Source organism: Xyrauchen texanus, chromosome 3 (assembly GCF_025860055.1).
Source record: "Xyrauchen texanus isolate HMW12.3.18 chromosome 3, RBS_HiC_50CHRs, whole genome shotgun sequence".
Lineage (NCBI taxonomy): Eukaryota > Metazoa > Chordata > Actinopteri > Cypriniformes > Catostomidae > Xyrauchen > Xyrauchen texanus.
The window spans coordinates 41,689,572-41,706,199 of record NC_068278.1 but is presented as its reverse complement, the minus strand read 5'-3'; the positions used below and the strand labels follow the sequence as shown (position 1 = coordinate 41,706,199).

Genomic DNA, 16,628 nt, shown 5'->3' with positions numbered 1-16,628 from the left:
ACTGAAGAAAAACACTTCAAATGTATTTTCAGTGAGCAACTGTAATCTAAAACCACAACAAATGTGTGCATTAGGGTCTTCTCTATGCAAAGTGTTCATAATTTCAGCTGTGATTTTAGAACTTTAATATGTAAACCACAAAAGAACAGAGGAAGTGCGATATTTCCCGCTGAGTTTCACACTACATTTGGACGCGTTTTTATTATTGTACAATAAACTGACTAATGTTTTGCACAAAACATGAACTACACATAAAGAGAAAGGAGTAATATAAGGACACGTGGGTTACATATGGCAATCCACCACTATTTAGCGTGGGAAATCTTGTGTTTTTTAAGATAAGAAAACACATCTACGGACGACTCTGTCCTGTTGAGAGCGGCGGGCGCGGTGGTTGAGTCTATATGGTTCTCATCTCCCGCTTAAATCCCGCCCTCTGCTGTTGGATGTAAACATTGCTTGTTTGACAGTTCTGTGCTCCGTGAGGACAGCTCCAAGTTGACTGAAACTATGGCAGAAACGGCCCCTGCTCCCGCGGCTGCTCCAGCCAAATCCCCGAAGAAGAAGGCGGCAAAAGCGAAAAAGCCTGGACCAGGTGTGTCGGATCTGATCACGAAGGCCGTTGCTGCTTCCAACGAGCGTAAAGGAGTTTCCTTGGCTGCGCTGAAAAAGGCTTTGGCAGGTGGTGGATATGACGTTGAGAAAAACAACTCTCGCGTCAAGATCGCCTTGAAATCTCTCGTGAAAAAGGGGACGCTTGTTCAAACTAAAGGCACCGGAGCGTCTGGATCTTTCAAGGTGAGCAAGACACCCGCAGCCAAAAAACCGACGAAGAAAGTTGTGGTGAAACCGAAGAAACCTGCCGTGAAGAAGGCAGCGGTCAAGGCGGCGAAGCCGAAGAAGGCAGCAGTGAAGAAACCTGTGGCGAAGAAGGCTCCCAAGAAAGTGAAGAAACCGGCTGCAGTCAAGAAAGTCGCCAAAAGCCCGAAGAAGGTGAAGAAACCGGCTGTGAAGAAAGTTACAAAGAGTCCTAAGAAGGTTAAAGCTGCGAAATCTAAAGCAGCAAAACCCAAGGCTGCTAAGGCAAAGAAGGCCGCCGCCAAGAAGAAGTAGACTGACAGACTTCAATCCATAAACTCAAAGGCTCTTGTAAGAGCCACCACATCTTCACAAAAGTGCAAATAATCCCAGTGCATGAATGAAGGCCAACGCCTTTTGGAAAGACTGAAACTTAAAATGCTTCCTAGGTGGGACGTGATACCTTGTTTTGAGCTGTCTTGTTAGAGCTATTTGAGTCATATTCATCTAAAAATCACATGAAGCACAATGCTGTGATTGTGAAAGACTTATCAAGAAAGGTTTGTATAAACATGTCACTCTCTAACTGACTCACAAAGCCGATTACTTTGTGTAGATTTAAATCCTCCAGAGTTTAGACAAGAGTCTGCTGGTAGGAAAGTGTCCAAAATATGTATACTTCAACAAAGTTCAGTTTGTCTAGAGATCATCATGTGCGGTACCTATGTGACTCAGTAGAATGAGGATTTTATTAAATCATTAATAGATTTATTTATTTTTTTGTTATATTTATGTTACATTTTGTATAAGCTTATGACTCTGAAACCTTCCTCTAAATCCGGCTATACAGAACAAACTTTCTTTTAGAAGATTTATTCATTCTTGTTGATGGTTTGTTGTTGTTGGGAATGTTACTAAAGAAATATAGGCTGCATTCCAATTGTTAAAATACTTGCATTTTTGTTAGCTTGTTTGTTTTCTGTTTGTATCCCATTGTCCCTTATTCATAAACATCTATTTTGTCCAAAAACTAATGTGCTATTAAACAAAATAAAGCACAGTACTCTTTTATCTTTGACAATTAAAGTAAATTTACATCATGCTTGTATGTTTTCATTTTTGCATTTTCATTTTTGGAGAAATAATAAATTAAACTTATGAAGCATGTTTTTTTCTTATTTAAAGTCATTAAGTAATGTTTTTTGGAATACTCACATTTCAGTCAAACATTATAAAAGGTTGGTAAAATCACATAGTAATAACTTTTTTGGGATTTTCACGTTCACACCGAGCGACTTAAAAAAGTGCACATCATATAAGCATCAATTACCAGCACATGTACATAAGAACACATTCCACATCTGTCTTTTCCACTTGAGCAAGCATAAACTTAAGTTCTCATACCTTTTTTGATAATTATCATGTGAAAAAAATTAATGAAGATACACTTATAATTATAAATTGTAAGTTTCCCCATGCAAGGTATGTTGTATTATCTAATAGATTTAAGGGGATAATTACAACATGACTCCTATGAATGATAAAATATATACCCTGAATGCAAAGTAGGCTGCACAGTTGGCTTGTCTGTCAAATCTATACAAAAATACACTCACCTAAAGGATTATTAGGAACACCATACTAATACTGTGTTTGACCCCCTTTCGCCTTCAGAACTGCCTTAATTCTACGTGGCACTGATTCAACAAGGTGCTGAAAGCATTCTTTAGAAATGTTGGCCCATATTGATAGGATAGCATCTTGCAGTTGATGGAGATTTGTGGGATGCACATCCAGGGCACGAAGCTCCCGTTCCACCACATCCCAAAGATGCTCTATTGGGTTGAGATCTGGTGACTGTGGGGGCCATTTTAGTACAGTGAACTCATTGTCATGTTCAAGAAACCAATTTGAAATGATTCGAGCTTTGTGACATGGTGCATTATCCTGCTGGAAGTAGCCATCAGAGGATGGGTACATGGTGGCCATAAAGGGATGGGCATGGTCAGAAACAATGCTCAGGTAGGCCGTGGCATTTAAACGATGCCCAATTGGCACTAAGGGGCCTAAAGTGTGCCAAGAAAACATCCCCCACACCATTACACCACCACCACCAGCCTGCACAGTGGTAACAAGGCATGATGGATCCATGTTCTCATTCTGTTTACGCCAAATTCTGACTCTACCATCTGAATGTCTCAACAGAAATCGAGACTCATCAGACCAGGCAACATTTTTCCAGTCTTCAACTGTCCAATTTTGGTGAGCTCTTGCAAATTGTAGCCTCTTTTTCCTATTTGTAGTGGAGATGAGTGGTACCCGGTGGGGTCTTCTGCTGTTGTAGCCCATCCGCCTCAAGGTTGTGCATGTTGTGGCTTCACAAATGTTTTGCTGCATACCTTGGTTGTAACGAGTGGTTATTTCAGGCAAAGTTGCTCTTCTATCAGCTTGAATCAGTCGGCCCATTCTCCTCTGACCTCTAGCATCAACAAGGCATTTTCGCCCACAGGACTGCTGCATACTGGACGTTTTTCCTTTTCACACCATTCTTTGTAAACCCTAGAAATGGTTGTGTGTGAAAATCCCAGTAACTGAGCAGATTGTGAAATACTCAGACCGGCCCGTCTGGCACCAACAACCATGCCACGCTCAAAATTGCTTAAATCACCTTTCTTTCCCATTCTGACATTCAGTTTGGAGTTCAGGAGATTGTCTTGACCAGGAAAACACCCCTAAATGCATTGAAGCAACTGCCATGTGATTGATTGATTAGATAATTGCATTAATGGGAAATTGAACAGGTGTTCCTAATAATCCTTTAGGTGAGTGTATATGCTATCTACATTTAGCATAGACATAATGCAATATATATATTTACAGATTACAATATTCCAGTAATACAGATTGGACCTTTGTTATGAATCACATATTGAAGAGTGACTAGCTTGTCTTGAGTAATGATAGTTCTGTCTCTCCATCACTTAGCATAGGTGGTCTTTGCCCATATACAAAGTAACATTCTTTCTCATGAGGGACTTCAGCCATTTGTGACACAGTATCAAATAATAATTTGATACCCATAATAATTGGTAGAGTTTTCAGGACTTTGGTTTCCCTCCTAAATTAACTTTTTATTTTTTCTTCTGGTGCTTTAATGAAGCCTTGGCAAGACTGATTCAGTTTAATGCTACACTCTTGCACTGATATTCTTTGGATCTGCCTTTGCACTACGCAAAAGATGTGTGTAAGTCGCAATCATTATTAAGACAGGGATGTAGAAGCTTATCAGAGATGAGGTGATGACATAAGTATGATTTAAATTGGCATTGCATTTTTCACCCCCTCCTTCTAGGTCTCCTTTATGGCTCAGAGTTTTATGCCAAATCAGCTGCAGGAATGAATGAGATCAGAACAGAGAGAGTCCATGCCATGCCTATCATGACAAACACCACCCTCCTTGTCATTTTTGCTCATAGTTAAATGGACTAGCAATAGCCCAGAAATGATCCACACTTTGATGCACAGCTTAAGAATGGAGGCAGTGGAGCACATAATGTCAAACACAATCCATACTTCACAGAAATTGCAGAACGGCCAGAAACCCACAATCTCAGCAGCTGCCTTCCATGGCATCACAAGAGAGGCAACTAAGAGATCTGACAAAGCCTAGGAAACTACTACCAACACGCCACTTTTGATCGAAGATGATGGAATCCCACCACAGTAGTGCACACCAGAGCATTCCTTAGAAAGGTGGAGAGCACAAAAATAAAAAGCAGGCAAGCAGTCATGGAGCGAGTTATTATCTCTGAGACATAACCTGCAGTCTCGATTACAATCCTCCTGGCAGTCCCTATTACCCTGGCCGGACCCTGAAAAAATGAAGAATTTTGATCAAGCATCCATTCTTCATCTAGAATCCTGACTTTATAAATTAATTAATAAATGAGTTGCTAATTTACTCATTCTGAAAGAACCCAAGGACCTTTTCTTGTTCCTTCAACCAGAGAAGTGATTGAGAACACAGAGTGCAGAGGATAAGACTAATGACAACCTGGAGCTGAACACGCTCAAAACAGTGGAGATGATTGTGGACTTTAGGAGGAACACCCCATCATTGTCCCCCCTCACCATTCTAAACAGCACTGTGGCAGCAGTGGAGTCATTCAGGTTCCTGGGCACTACCATCTCACAGGACCTGAAGTGGGAGATACACATCGACTCCATTGTGAAAAAGGCCCAGCAGAGGTTGTACTTCCTTTGCCAGCTGAGGAAGTTCAACCTGCCACCAGTGCTGCTGAAACAGTTCTACTCAGCAGTCATTGAGTCTGTCCTCTGCACTTCAATAACTGTCTGGTTTGGTGCAGCTACGAAATCAGACATCAGAATACTACAAAGGACAGTTCGGTCTGCTGAGAGGATTATTGGTTGCCCCCTGCCCCCCCTTCAAGAACTATACACTTCCAGAGTGAGGAAAAAGGCTGGTAAAATCACTCTGGACACCACTCACCCAGCCCACTACCTTTTTAAACTGTTGCCTTCTGGCCGGCGCTTCAGAGCTCTGAACACCAGAACCGTCAGACACAGGAACAGTTTTTTCCCTCCCCGTATGCCCATCCATCTAATGAACAATTCAATTGCCCCATTGAGCAATAATGATGTGCAATACACAATTTAATTTAAATTTAAATTTATATTATCCAACATATCCACTTCTGCCATTACTTACATTGCTCTGTACATAATATTTTTTGTTCTTTATATACAGATTGTATTAGATTTGCACTACGTGTGTGTATGTGGGTATGTATGAAGGTGAGTGTATGTACGTATATGTATAATTATTTATATTGTGTTCTTTTTTTGTTTTTAATTACCTATGTATTGCTGCTGTTTGGTATTGTTTGTATTGTTGTAGACTGGAAGCTCCTGTCACCAAGACAAATTCCTTGTATGTGTAAGCATACTTGGCAATAAAGCTGATTCTGATTCTGATTGAGGAACTAGGACTAGGAGGTGGAGCTTAAGAAGACAGAGGGAGAGAGAGAGCAGAAATCTGACTGATCCCAATTACTGTATATTATTTGATATGTATTATTTATTTCTCGTGTTTTTATTCATTATGTTTTTAATTTTATAATTATAATAATTATTTGAAAAAATAAAAAAAGTTTGTTGTTCTCATTATACAGGTAGCGTTGCACTGATTTAGTGTTTTAATCCTAGGCGTACCGTTTTACACAAGGTGGCAGTATACACCTTAAGTTATTTTTTACTTGCACTTACGTCCCACAGGAGAACAGCGTTTCACGAACAATGCTCGTCTCATTGACAAATAGTGAAATACTCTCGTCCCCACCAAAAACTTTAACTTAGTTAACTCTTTATGCTTAACCAAGAAAACCTGCCTAATAAATACAACTTTACAAGTACCCTATAGCATGTAAATAAAGTTTTGTGTGGCCCCTTTCGAAAAAAGACTTTCCACAAGCCACCAAAAAGGCTCTTGTCGCGGTCGGAAATTAATTAATACTTGATATTAATTATTTATTGTTTTTATTCAGCGGACTTTTATTTACGCACGTATGCCTATTTCCTAAAATAAATTCCAGTGATGAGTCTGCGTGGGTCCATGAGGTCACCAGCCCACAGTGGTGGGCGTGAGGGGGGCAGTTCAACAAGGCGTTACTTTGTTTCGACTTTCCTGAAATTGCAGTACATATCCTGTGAAAGTTTAGGGGATGTGCAACAAACGAGAGAAGCAGGAATTCACATTGTACTTACGAGGAGTATTCTTCCACTGTGAAATTGCACCAAAAGTAAGCCAATATCGTTTTACTTTATCAAATTATGTTGTTTCGTTGCTTTTTTTACCCGAAAGAAAAATATGTTGTACAACTCTAGACAAAGCACTGGCTATCCTGGCAAGACTTCATTCTGTTTTACAGTACAGCACGTTTTCTTGTAAGATACATGATGACAAACAACGCATCTATATGGATATGCATGTCGTCATTCTTGAGTCAGTGGATGCAAGAACAAGCAGTTTATGGCTGATGGGGATAAATTAGGGGGCGTTTAGAGCGAAAGCGTTTTGCGCCAAAAAAAAAAAACTAGACGCAATGCAACGAATCGATGTCTCGAGACGCGATATTAAAAGCTGACGATCTTTTTTTACTCGACACAGCGTCTAAAACGCGGCAATCTTGCAAGAGAGAGAAACACACACACACACACACGCGCGCGCGCGCGCACACACACACACACACACACACACACACACACACACACACACGGGAGGGAATACATTTCTGGGATGAACAGCCCTAATATTCTAAAATGGACGAAGTGACAAAGCGTTCAAAGCTTATTCTTACTGGCTTTTAACTAGATATATGTAGACTATGGTTTGTGTAATATTCTCAGATATCACTGAACATTATTCGTTATCGATATCAGCTTATTAAAGAAATATTTCGGGTTCAATACAGGTTAAGCTTAATGGACAGCATATGTTTTTGGCATAATATTGATTACCACCAAAAAATTATTTTGACCCCTCCCACCTTTTCTTAAAAAAAAAAAGCAAAGGAAAAATCTGGGTGAGGCACTTACAATGGAAGCAAATGGGGCCAATCCTTACACATAAAAAATACACACTATTTTAAAAAATATAGCCACAAGAGGTAAGCAATATGTGTGTTCACATGATTTGTGTTAATTAACCTTTCTGTGCTAAGTTATAGCCAATTTTACTATGCAATGTCAACAAACCCTAAAACCCCCAAATGATGGTGTAAATGACTATTTAAACAACTGTTCAACTCAAATAATACATGAGTTTTAACAGAAGAAAGTGTTTTTTATAAAATTTATAAAAGCTTTTTATAAAAGCTTCACATTTATGCTTTTAAACCCTCCAGAAATTGGCCCCAGTCACTTCCATTGTAAGCACCTCACTGCAAGCTCGATTTTTGCTTTTTTTTTTTTTAAGAAAAGGAGGGACGAGTCAATAATTTTTAGTTTTTTGGTAATCAACATTATGCCGTAAATGCTGTCAACTAAGCTTAACTTGTATTGAACTCTGAATATTCCTTTAACTTTAATTGTTGTTGATAAACATCACATGGCAAAAGTGTTCTGTGACTTTTTTGCTGGTTCAGACAGAAAACAATGGATTCTTGTCTAAGGAAGAATTGCACAGGTCTGTGGTACTTTGACTTGTGAACTCTTATCCTTTCGGATGGTAGTCAGGGGACTTGCTGTCTGGAGGTGCAAAATACTAACAATACAAGACCCATGTCTTTAGGAAAAGGAATGTGACCCTAACCCCATTGAGACATCAAACAATCTCTCGTCCAGATGAACAAAGATGTGCCACACATATATTTTTGAGCAGCCCTCCATTTGGACTAAGTGATATGCTTTACATAGCTTCCTTGTGTAACAAACTGCCACGTTAGGCTGCTGTAGAGTAGGGAATGGAAATGTTGACTAATTCATTGAGGTTCCCCGCGTTCATGTCTGTTTGCCACATGTATTAGAACTCCTGAGATTTACTGTTTTAATGGCTAAAACAGAAAAATGGCTTTTAATCAGAAACATTTATTTATCCCTGTGACATTTAGTTTATTGTTACTCACTTGACAATGTTAGTGCATTTTAGACTATAACTTGTAAATGTTTTGCGTGAAAGTGAGGGAAAGAGATGTGAGGCAGAGTCTTTGTTGAAGTGTCTCTTTTATCTTAGATTGGAAATCTTGAGGGAACCCTTTGAAGCAGGTTACATGATTATTTTTAACCTTTGACACGGCAGCTTACATAGCAGTGGTTGTTGGAAGCACAAAAAAGTAGTCTTGAAGTCTTAATTGTTGTTTCTCGCCCTATAAATCCACTTTATATTTTTGTATACCATGGGGTTTTGTTTTTCAGATAGGAAACCAGTAACTATATATATTCACCCTCAGCATATTCACCCTTCATCCTCTTCATCCTCTTGTATCACTGAAAGAGAATATCTAACATGCTAATCAAATTTAAACAACAGTCAAACATAATTATTCTCAGTTATATTGTAGTTCTGCTAAGAACATTATACTTAAACAGTGATTTCAAACAGAATTATATATTTTTCCTTCTTAGGTCATGGGCAATATACATGAATATTCTGCCACAGCGGGATGTAAACAAGCCCCTGTGTCCTCATTATTGCACTCTTTGATTTTGACTAGCATCATTTGATGTGTGCTCACATGCTCAAAAGACATTGATAAAAGTTAATTTGATTGATTATTTGATTTAAGATAAATGAGAATGTGCAAAAGTGTGACCTGTTAGCATTAAACATGTCTTTCTTTGCTGCCTTAATTTTTTTTTTTCACTTTCCCTTTTGCTTGTTTACAGGCAATAACAACCTTTTGAGCCTCTATCATTATGCTGCCCCTCTGGTGTTTGTCAACTGTACTGTTGTGTGTGTGGGGACTGAGTCACGCACAGCATGAGCACTTGGGTTACCCTCCGGGCTACCAGGAACCTGTGCAAGATCTTTACACAGCCCCAGAGCTTCCTGCAGATACACCCAGGATACAGCTTCGGCTGGCAGGAGAGAAACGCAAGCACAACGAAGGGCGTATTGAGGTCTTCTATGAAGGGGAGTGGGGAACTGTGTGTGATGATGATTTCAACATTCATGCAGCCCAAGTGGTATGCAGAGAATTGGGTTACTTAGAGGCAATCTCTTGGTCTCCATCATCTAAATATGGGAAAGGAGAAGGTCAGTTTGCAGAGTTCAGAACAGCTATGACATAATGTGAAACTGATGCATTTTTTCTCAATTGAATGTGATTTTTGCAATTCATTGTAGAGTAAATATAGTCAAAAAACCCTTATGTTGTTCAAACCATCATGTTGTTCTCTCTTCACTGGAATACAAAATTAGATGTTATGCAGAATGTTAGCCGCAATCACTATAAACATTTATGGCATCTTTTTACATAAAATAAAATAATAAAAAATAGTGACCAAGGCTAACATTCAGCCTACTTGGAGAATTGGGGACTTCTATAATATGTATGCAGTTGACTGACTTCCTGTATTTGTCAGGTCGTATATGGTTTGACAATGTCCACTGCACGGGAAAGGAGAAGAGCTTGGCCCAGTGTGAATCTAATGGCATTGGCGTGTCTGATTGCAAGCATACTGAAGATGTCGGGGTGGTTTGCAGCGACAAGAGAATCCCAGGATTTAAGTTTGTCAGCACCCTAACCAACAACATTAATGTAAGTACATTCAAAGCAGATGTGTTTCTTGTGTTATTGTTTGAAACTAGAGTAGTTTTTTTCTTCTTCATTTGGACACATTTACAATCACTTGATGCATTCTTTTCCATATACTTTCTGACATAGATCTAAGTTGCTTGATTGCCAAGCATATTAAAAATTAAATTTTTAAATACCTTCTTGATGTCAGAGCTAAAATATTTACAGTACCCAGATTTGTGCTACATAGCTTCATCTTAATGGGATAGTTCACCCAAAATTTATAATTCTCTCATAATTTACTCAATCTCATGGTGTCTTAAACTTGTATGACATTTTATCTTCTATAATAATTTGAATGATGCGTGTTTGTTTTTGTCCATACAATCAGGGTTTGAAAATAACAGCTGCCAACCCAGCAAATGGGGGTAAAAATCAGTGGATAACTTTGTCAATCTAAATAGCCACTTTGGCGGTGAAGTTTTAAGGATTTTTTCCTGCATTGAAAATTCTGTAAATGTCGGGCGACTCGGAGCCACTGTTGAAGCAAATGTAATTGTATTTATCTTGTGTTCAGTGCTTTATATGCTCTAAATATGTCTCTCATAACTTATCTCACATGCATCTGTGCAGTACACAGGTTTCATTTCAAACCCTGCATACAATGTAATCAATGGGGTCCAAAATGTTCAAGCTCCAAAAAGGCTATAAAGGCAGCATAAAATGAAATTATAATAATTGTAATTGTAATTAAAAATATTGTTTGTGTGAGAAACAGACCAAAATATAACATTTAAACCACTTGAGTCGGGTAAATATGGATTGCTTTTATGTTGCCTTTATGTCCTTTTTGGAGGGTGTATGCCTTCCCAAGCAGGTAGTATCAGAGAGTGAGGACTGCCCACTTGATGGCCAGACACTCCTTTTCTATCATGCTGTACCTACTTACCAAGAGTTTTTGTCTAATGTACAGCACAGGGCGCTCCTCACCCTCCACTAACTAGGACAACACAGCCCCCATGCCCCTGTCTGCTGCATCCATCTGTAAGACAAAAGGGAGAAAAAAGTCAGGGGAATGTAACATTGGACGGCCACAGAGTGTGGCTTTTACTTGTAAGAAAGCCTGTTGGCATGGTTCCGTCCACTGAACCGGGTCTGGCACTCCTTTTTAGTTAGATGATTCAGTGGACTGGTGACATCCGAATAATTAGGCACAAACCTCTGATAATAGCCAGCCAACCCCGGGAACTGTCTCACCCCATTTTTTGACTTGGGCCTTAGACAAGTCGCAATCGCCTCCGTCTTATCAATTTGGGGGCGCACCTGTCCATGACCCAAGTGGATTCCCAGATACCGTATCTATCGATATCATTTCTATAGATGATAATGTCATTCAGATGCATACGCAGCGTGTGGGCAAAGACCTTGTCCATGGAGCTGCTGAAACATTGCCGGGGCCCCAAACAAACCGAACGAAAGTGTAAAGATTTGGTGTAAGCCGAACGGAGTGGAAAAAGCAGTTTTTTTTCTCGGGACATGGGAGTGAAGGAATCTGTCAATATCCCTTTGTTAAATCCAGCATCGAATAAAAACGAGCCGCACCCAACTGATTGAGCAGTTCATCAATGCAAGGTATTGGGTACCAATGTAATGCGGTTCACAAGATGGGCAAGGAGGAGGTGGGAACCGACAGAAAGTCAACAGTCAACTTAAACAAACATAAACACACAGACAAACACATAGTGGCCGTGAGTGTGTGTGTGTGTGTGTTTCTCTTTCTCTCTCTCTCTCTCTCTCTCTCTCTCTCTCTCCCGGCTGGTGCTGTCTTTTCTCCTTAAATCCCCAATCGCTCCTCACTGAAACACAAGACAGGTGTGAAGCACAGGTGGCAATCCTTTTCCACTCATTTCCCCTGCTTCACTCTCCACAGCGCTCAGCCATGCCCCCGCCTCCACAAGCAGGTAGGGATTATATGAATCAAGCAGGGGTTTAAAAGGAAAATCTAGACAGTGTCAGCTTTTATTTGGTAGTCTCCTGCTGGGAGACCTGGAAATACAGCCAGAGTCAGCTTTTCTGTCTACTGATATTAAGGCAGTTTAATCACAGGGAGTTTCACCACAATGAACTGGCCACATTTAAGTCATATGGGAATGCTTATAGTCAGCTTACTGTAGACAACCTTGTGTTAAAATGGGAAGAGTGAGGTCATGTTAGTGTGGTTTGCTGCAGAGTGGAATCTAAAGATGAGACTCCAAGAAAAGCTGAAGGCGAGCCTTTGGGGGGATAAGTGAGCACACCATTTTCAAAGTAGTTATATGTTGAAATCTTACCTTTCATTATAAAATCAGGAATAACAGTTGTCACAAAGTGTTTGTCATTGCAATATGTTTTTTACACTTATAATCTTTTCAAATAGTAATACCCAAAACCTGTGAATGTTTTTGTCAGGAATACTGTACATCACAGGTCTCAACCCATCCAAAACGCAGCCTTAGCATTAAAAAAACAAGGCAAATGTTTATGTCCCTAAAATATGCAGTGACCACTGTAATCATGGTTGTAGATGACTTGTTACAGCACAAGTTAGGGCACTGGCTTGACAGATCTGTGACCATCATTGTTCAGTGAATTTATCTACAACCTAATTTCAGTTTGGGTGAACAAGATGTTCCTCCTCAAGTACTAGCCGAGTATGTTACGCTCTGGCAACTCTATTTACTCAACTCTTTACATGGAAGAGAATGAACCCAGTTTTTTATCTGATGGGAATCTTACTACATAAAGCAACATGCAATCAAAACCTGCTTCAACTTTTCCTGGATCCTGGGTCACATGAAAGCAGATGAAAACAAGGACCAAACAGACACATGTTTGGGATCGATGCTGTTCTAACGAATCGGAAGATTTTCAATATGATTATCTATATATATTGTGATTTTTTCAGGGATACTGTAAATAGGTATGCTCATTGAACAATAGTCTTTGTCTTTTCAAACATATTTCTCAACACAACTTTGGTAAAGTGTGAGTGGCAGGGTAAGTTAAAGTGGGTTGAAGGTAAATGTGCACACACAGTGGTCTCGTCATCTCCAGAGGCTGTTAAAAATTCTTCTGTGCCACAGAGCTCAACTTGCATAGTTTCTCATTAAATTTGACCCAAATCATTTTCAAAGGACATAGATTATTTACTCTAGGCATTGCTGGATGATATATTGTGTATAAGTAATTTTGTAGAGCCTACACAATGTATTTTCAGTTACAATCATGTCTTTTTGTGGTTTGATGGCTTGAATTAAAGACCTATGCTACATACAGGGAAATTGCTAAACACAGTGAAACGAGACAATGTTCCTCCAGGACCATGGTGCTACATAAAACAACATAGGACAAACACAGAACCACATGAGACTACACAGACTAAATAACATACCTATATAAAGTGCACGTGCAAACGTGTGCAAAAAGTATGGGACAGTACAATAAATTGCATAAAATTAACAGGACAAAAGGTAGTGCAGTGCCAACCAGTACACAGTAGTGCAAAAAGATGACAGTTTCAAAAATGCCAAATGTAAACATAACATACTATGAGATAGTGTTCCATGCACATAGCAGTTATTGAGGTAGCAGCCAGGTATAAAGTGACAATAATTAAAGTGCAACTCAGGACACGTGTGTGTGTGTGTGTGTGTCAGTCCAGTCTCTGTGTATTGAGGAGTCTGATGGCTTGGGGGAAGAAGCTGTTACACAGTCCGGCCTGTCTACCCCCCCCCCCCCCCCATTTCTGGAGAGAAGGTCGGCGACAGCCATCTGCACCCCCGGTATGTGGACCACCTTGAATTTAAAGGGCTGGAGAGCCAGGTACCAACGGTAGATCCGGCCGTTAGTATCTTTCATGCGGTGGAGCCACTGGAGTGGGGCGTGATCCGAGCAGAGGGTGAAGGCCCACCCCAGCAGGTAATACCGGAGGGTGAGGACCGCCCACTTGATGGCCAAACACTCCTTCTCCACGGTGCTGTACTTAGTCTCCCTCAAAGAGAGCTTCCGGCTAATGTACAGCACTGGGCGCTCCTCCCCCTCCACCACCTGTGAGAGTACGGCCCCCAGCCCTCTGTCTGAAGCGTCCGTCTGCAAAATAAAAGGGAGAGAGAAGTCAGGTGCATGAAGAAGCGGCCCCCCACAAAGTGCGGCTTTAACCCGCGTAAACGCCTGTTGACACTGCTCCGACCATTGAACCGGATCTTGGGCCCCCTTTTTAGTGAGGTCAGTCAGCGGGCTGGTGACATCCGAAAAATTAGGCACAAACCTTCTACAATAGCCAGCCAGCCCCAGGAACTGCCTCACCCCCTTTTTGGTCTTAGGTCTAGGGCAAGTCGTAATCGCCGCGGTCTTATAAATTTGGGGACGCACCTGGCCATGACCCAAGTGGAATCCCAGGTACCGTACCTCCACACGCCCAATCGCGCACTTCTTGGGGTTTGCCGTGAGCCCCGCCCACCTCAGGACGGCCCTCAGATGTTGCATGTGTTGCTGCCAATCATTGCTATAAATTATGATATCATCCAAATGCACCGTACGCGGTGTGAGGTCTGAGGACCCGATCCATGAGTCGTTGAAACGTGGCTGGAGCCCCAAACAAACCGAAAGGAAGCGTCAAAAATTGGTGTAATCCAAACGGCGTTGTGATGGCTGCTTTCTCACGGGACATTGATGTCAAGGGGATCTGCCAATGGCCCTTTGTTAAATCCAAGGTCGAATAAAATCGAGCAGTACCTAACCGATCGAGCAGTTCATCAACACCGGGCATTGGGTACGCGTCAAATTTAGACACTGCATTGACTTTTCTATAATCCACACAGAATCGAACAGACCCATCGCTCTTGGGAACAAGAACAACCGGGCTGGACCAATCACTGTGGGATTCCTCTATTACTCCCATCTCAAGCATCGCATCTAATTCCTCCCGAACTATTTTGTTTTTATGTTCGGATAAGCGATAGGGGCAGCAACGTACCACCACGCCCGGCTCGGTCTCTATGTGGTGCTGTATGATGATTGTACGGTCCGGTAGAGGGGAAAACACATCTGCAAATTCCTTTTGTAATTTGGAAACCTCTGTGAGTTGACGCGTTGAGAGGTGGTCTCCACAAGCGTTCTTGAGCCTGGAGCAAATTCTCCTGTGTTAGTCGCCCCAGTGTGTGGAGTTTTGCTCTAAGATCGAGAACGTACTGAATTTCATTTTTGCTATTAGAAGGTCCCTCTTCCCAAGCGTCGCGGATGATGTCGAGGACCCCGTGTGGGCGTCGCCCATACAGCAGCTCAAACGGGGAGAACCCTGTGGAGGCTTGCGGGACCTCTCGTACTGCAAACAACAGGGGGTCCAGCCACTTATCCCAATTTCTAGCGTCAGCGTGTACAAATTTACGAAACATGTTCTTGAGCGTTTTATTAAATCGTTCTACTAGACCATCGGTCTGGGGATGGCAAACGCTAGTGCGAATCGACTTAATGCCCAAGAGCTCGTAAAGTTTGCGCCGTCTTCGTGACATAAAAGTCGTGCCTTGATCGGTGAGGATTTCTTTCGGAATCCCCACCCGGGAGATTATCTTGAAGAGTGCCCCTGCACACTACGTGCGGAGATGTTGCTCAGAGGCACTGCTTCCGGATATTGCGTCGCGTAATCCACTTGGACTAACATGAAGCGATGTCCGCGTGCTGACCGTTCTAATGGCCCAACGAGGTCCATCCCAATTCTTTCGAAGGGGACCTCGATCAATGGTAGAGGGTGCAATGGTGCTTTTGGGGTGGCCGGTGGGTTTACCAGCTGACATTCATCGCACGCCGCACACCACCTGCGGACGTCACCGCCAATGCCCGGCCAATAGAAACAGGCTATTAGATGGAGAAGTGTTTTTCACTCCCCTAGGTGACCGGCCATAGGATTATAGTGAGCCGCCTGGAAAACCATTTCCCGGCGGCTCCGTAGAATCAACAGTTGAGTCATTTTCTCCTTTGTTTGAGCATCCTGCGTCACTCTATATAGCCGATCTTTAATCATGGCAAAATATGGGTATGAAATGGTGATGCCCGGCCGGAGCTGTTGACCATCAATTACTCTCACTTGGTCAAGAGCATGTTTAAGGGTTTCGTCCCGCGAATGCTGTAGAGGGAAGTCCCCCTCAGGGAATTCCCTGAGAGGAGGGGTGGCCACCTCACCCCTTCCCTCGTCATTCAGAGCAGCCAAGGATGGCCCCGGCTCCACCTCCCCTGCCAAAGCATCGCACACCACACCTCTTTATGCAGGACCCATCCGCGCAAATACCCTCTAAAATATCTCTAAAATTCGGCCAATCAGTACCCAAGATTAGCGGATGAGTGAGGCGGGAACTAACCGCTGCCTCCACACTATGGTTTCTTCCCCTGAATTTAATAGCCAAAGTCACCATGGGATACTTGTGAACATCCCCGTGCACACACCTCACCCTCACCAGTTTAGCTAAACCCAAAGCCCTGGGTTGAACCAAGCGTTGGTGGATGGTGGTCTGATTGCAGCCGGAATCCAGCAAAGCTTGG

The 16,628-nt window shown here is 41.8% G+C and overlaps 3 protein-coding genes across 3 annotated transcripts in view; 2 read left to right on the top strand and 1 right to left on the bottom strand.

Moving 5' to 3' along the window:
* The first annotated feature begins 441 nt into the window (after window positions 1–441).
* On the top strand, window positions 442–1,900 carry LOC127620560 (histone H1). The gene has a single exon (XM_052093713.1). It carries the CDS (start codon window positions 511–513, stop codon window positions 1,111–1,113), a length of 603 nt encoding a protein of 200 aa, XP_051949673.1. The 5' UTR covers window positions 442–510; the 3' UTR covers window positions 1,114–1,900.
* A 1,838-nt stretch (window positions 1,901–3,738) lies between these two features.
* drd7 (dopamine receptor D7) lies at window positions 3,739–4,431 on the bottom strand. The gene is given in 5 exon segments (XM_052099783.1): window positions 3,739–4,039; window positions 4,041–4,190; window positions 4,192–4,267; window positions 4,270–4,314; window positions 4,317–4,431. Coding segments are annotated over 5 exon segments (687 nt in total).
* A 2,079-nt stretch (window positions 4,432–6,510) lies between these two features.
* Window positions 6,511–16,628, top strand: part of loxl2b (lysyl oxidase-like 2b) — a 41,603-nt gene continuing 31,485 nt past the window's right edge. The window contains exons 1-3 of the mRNA XM_052093638.1: window positions 6,511–6,617; window positions 9,202–9,571; window positions 9,901–10,076. Of these exons, the coding sequence (XP_051949598.1) occupies window positions 9,232–9,571; window positions 9,901–10,076 (516 nt within the window). The 5' untranslated portion in view covers window positions 6,511–6,617; window positions 9,202–9,231. The remainder of the gene's footprint in view (window positions 6,618–9,201; window positions 9,572–9,900; window positions 10,077–16,628) is intronic.

Excerpts from the sequence above, each read along its gene's own strand:
- LOC127620560 (XM_052093713.1), top strand. The coding sequence starts at position 511 with ATGGCAGAAACGGCCCCTGCTCCCGCGGCTGCTCCAGCCAAATCCCCG.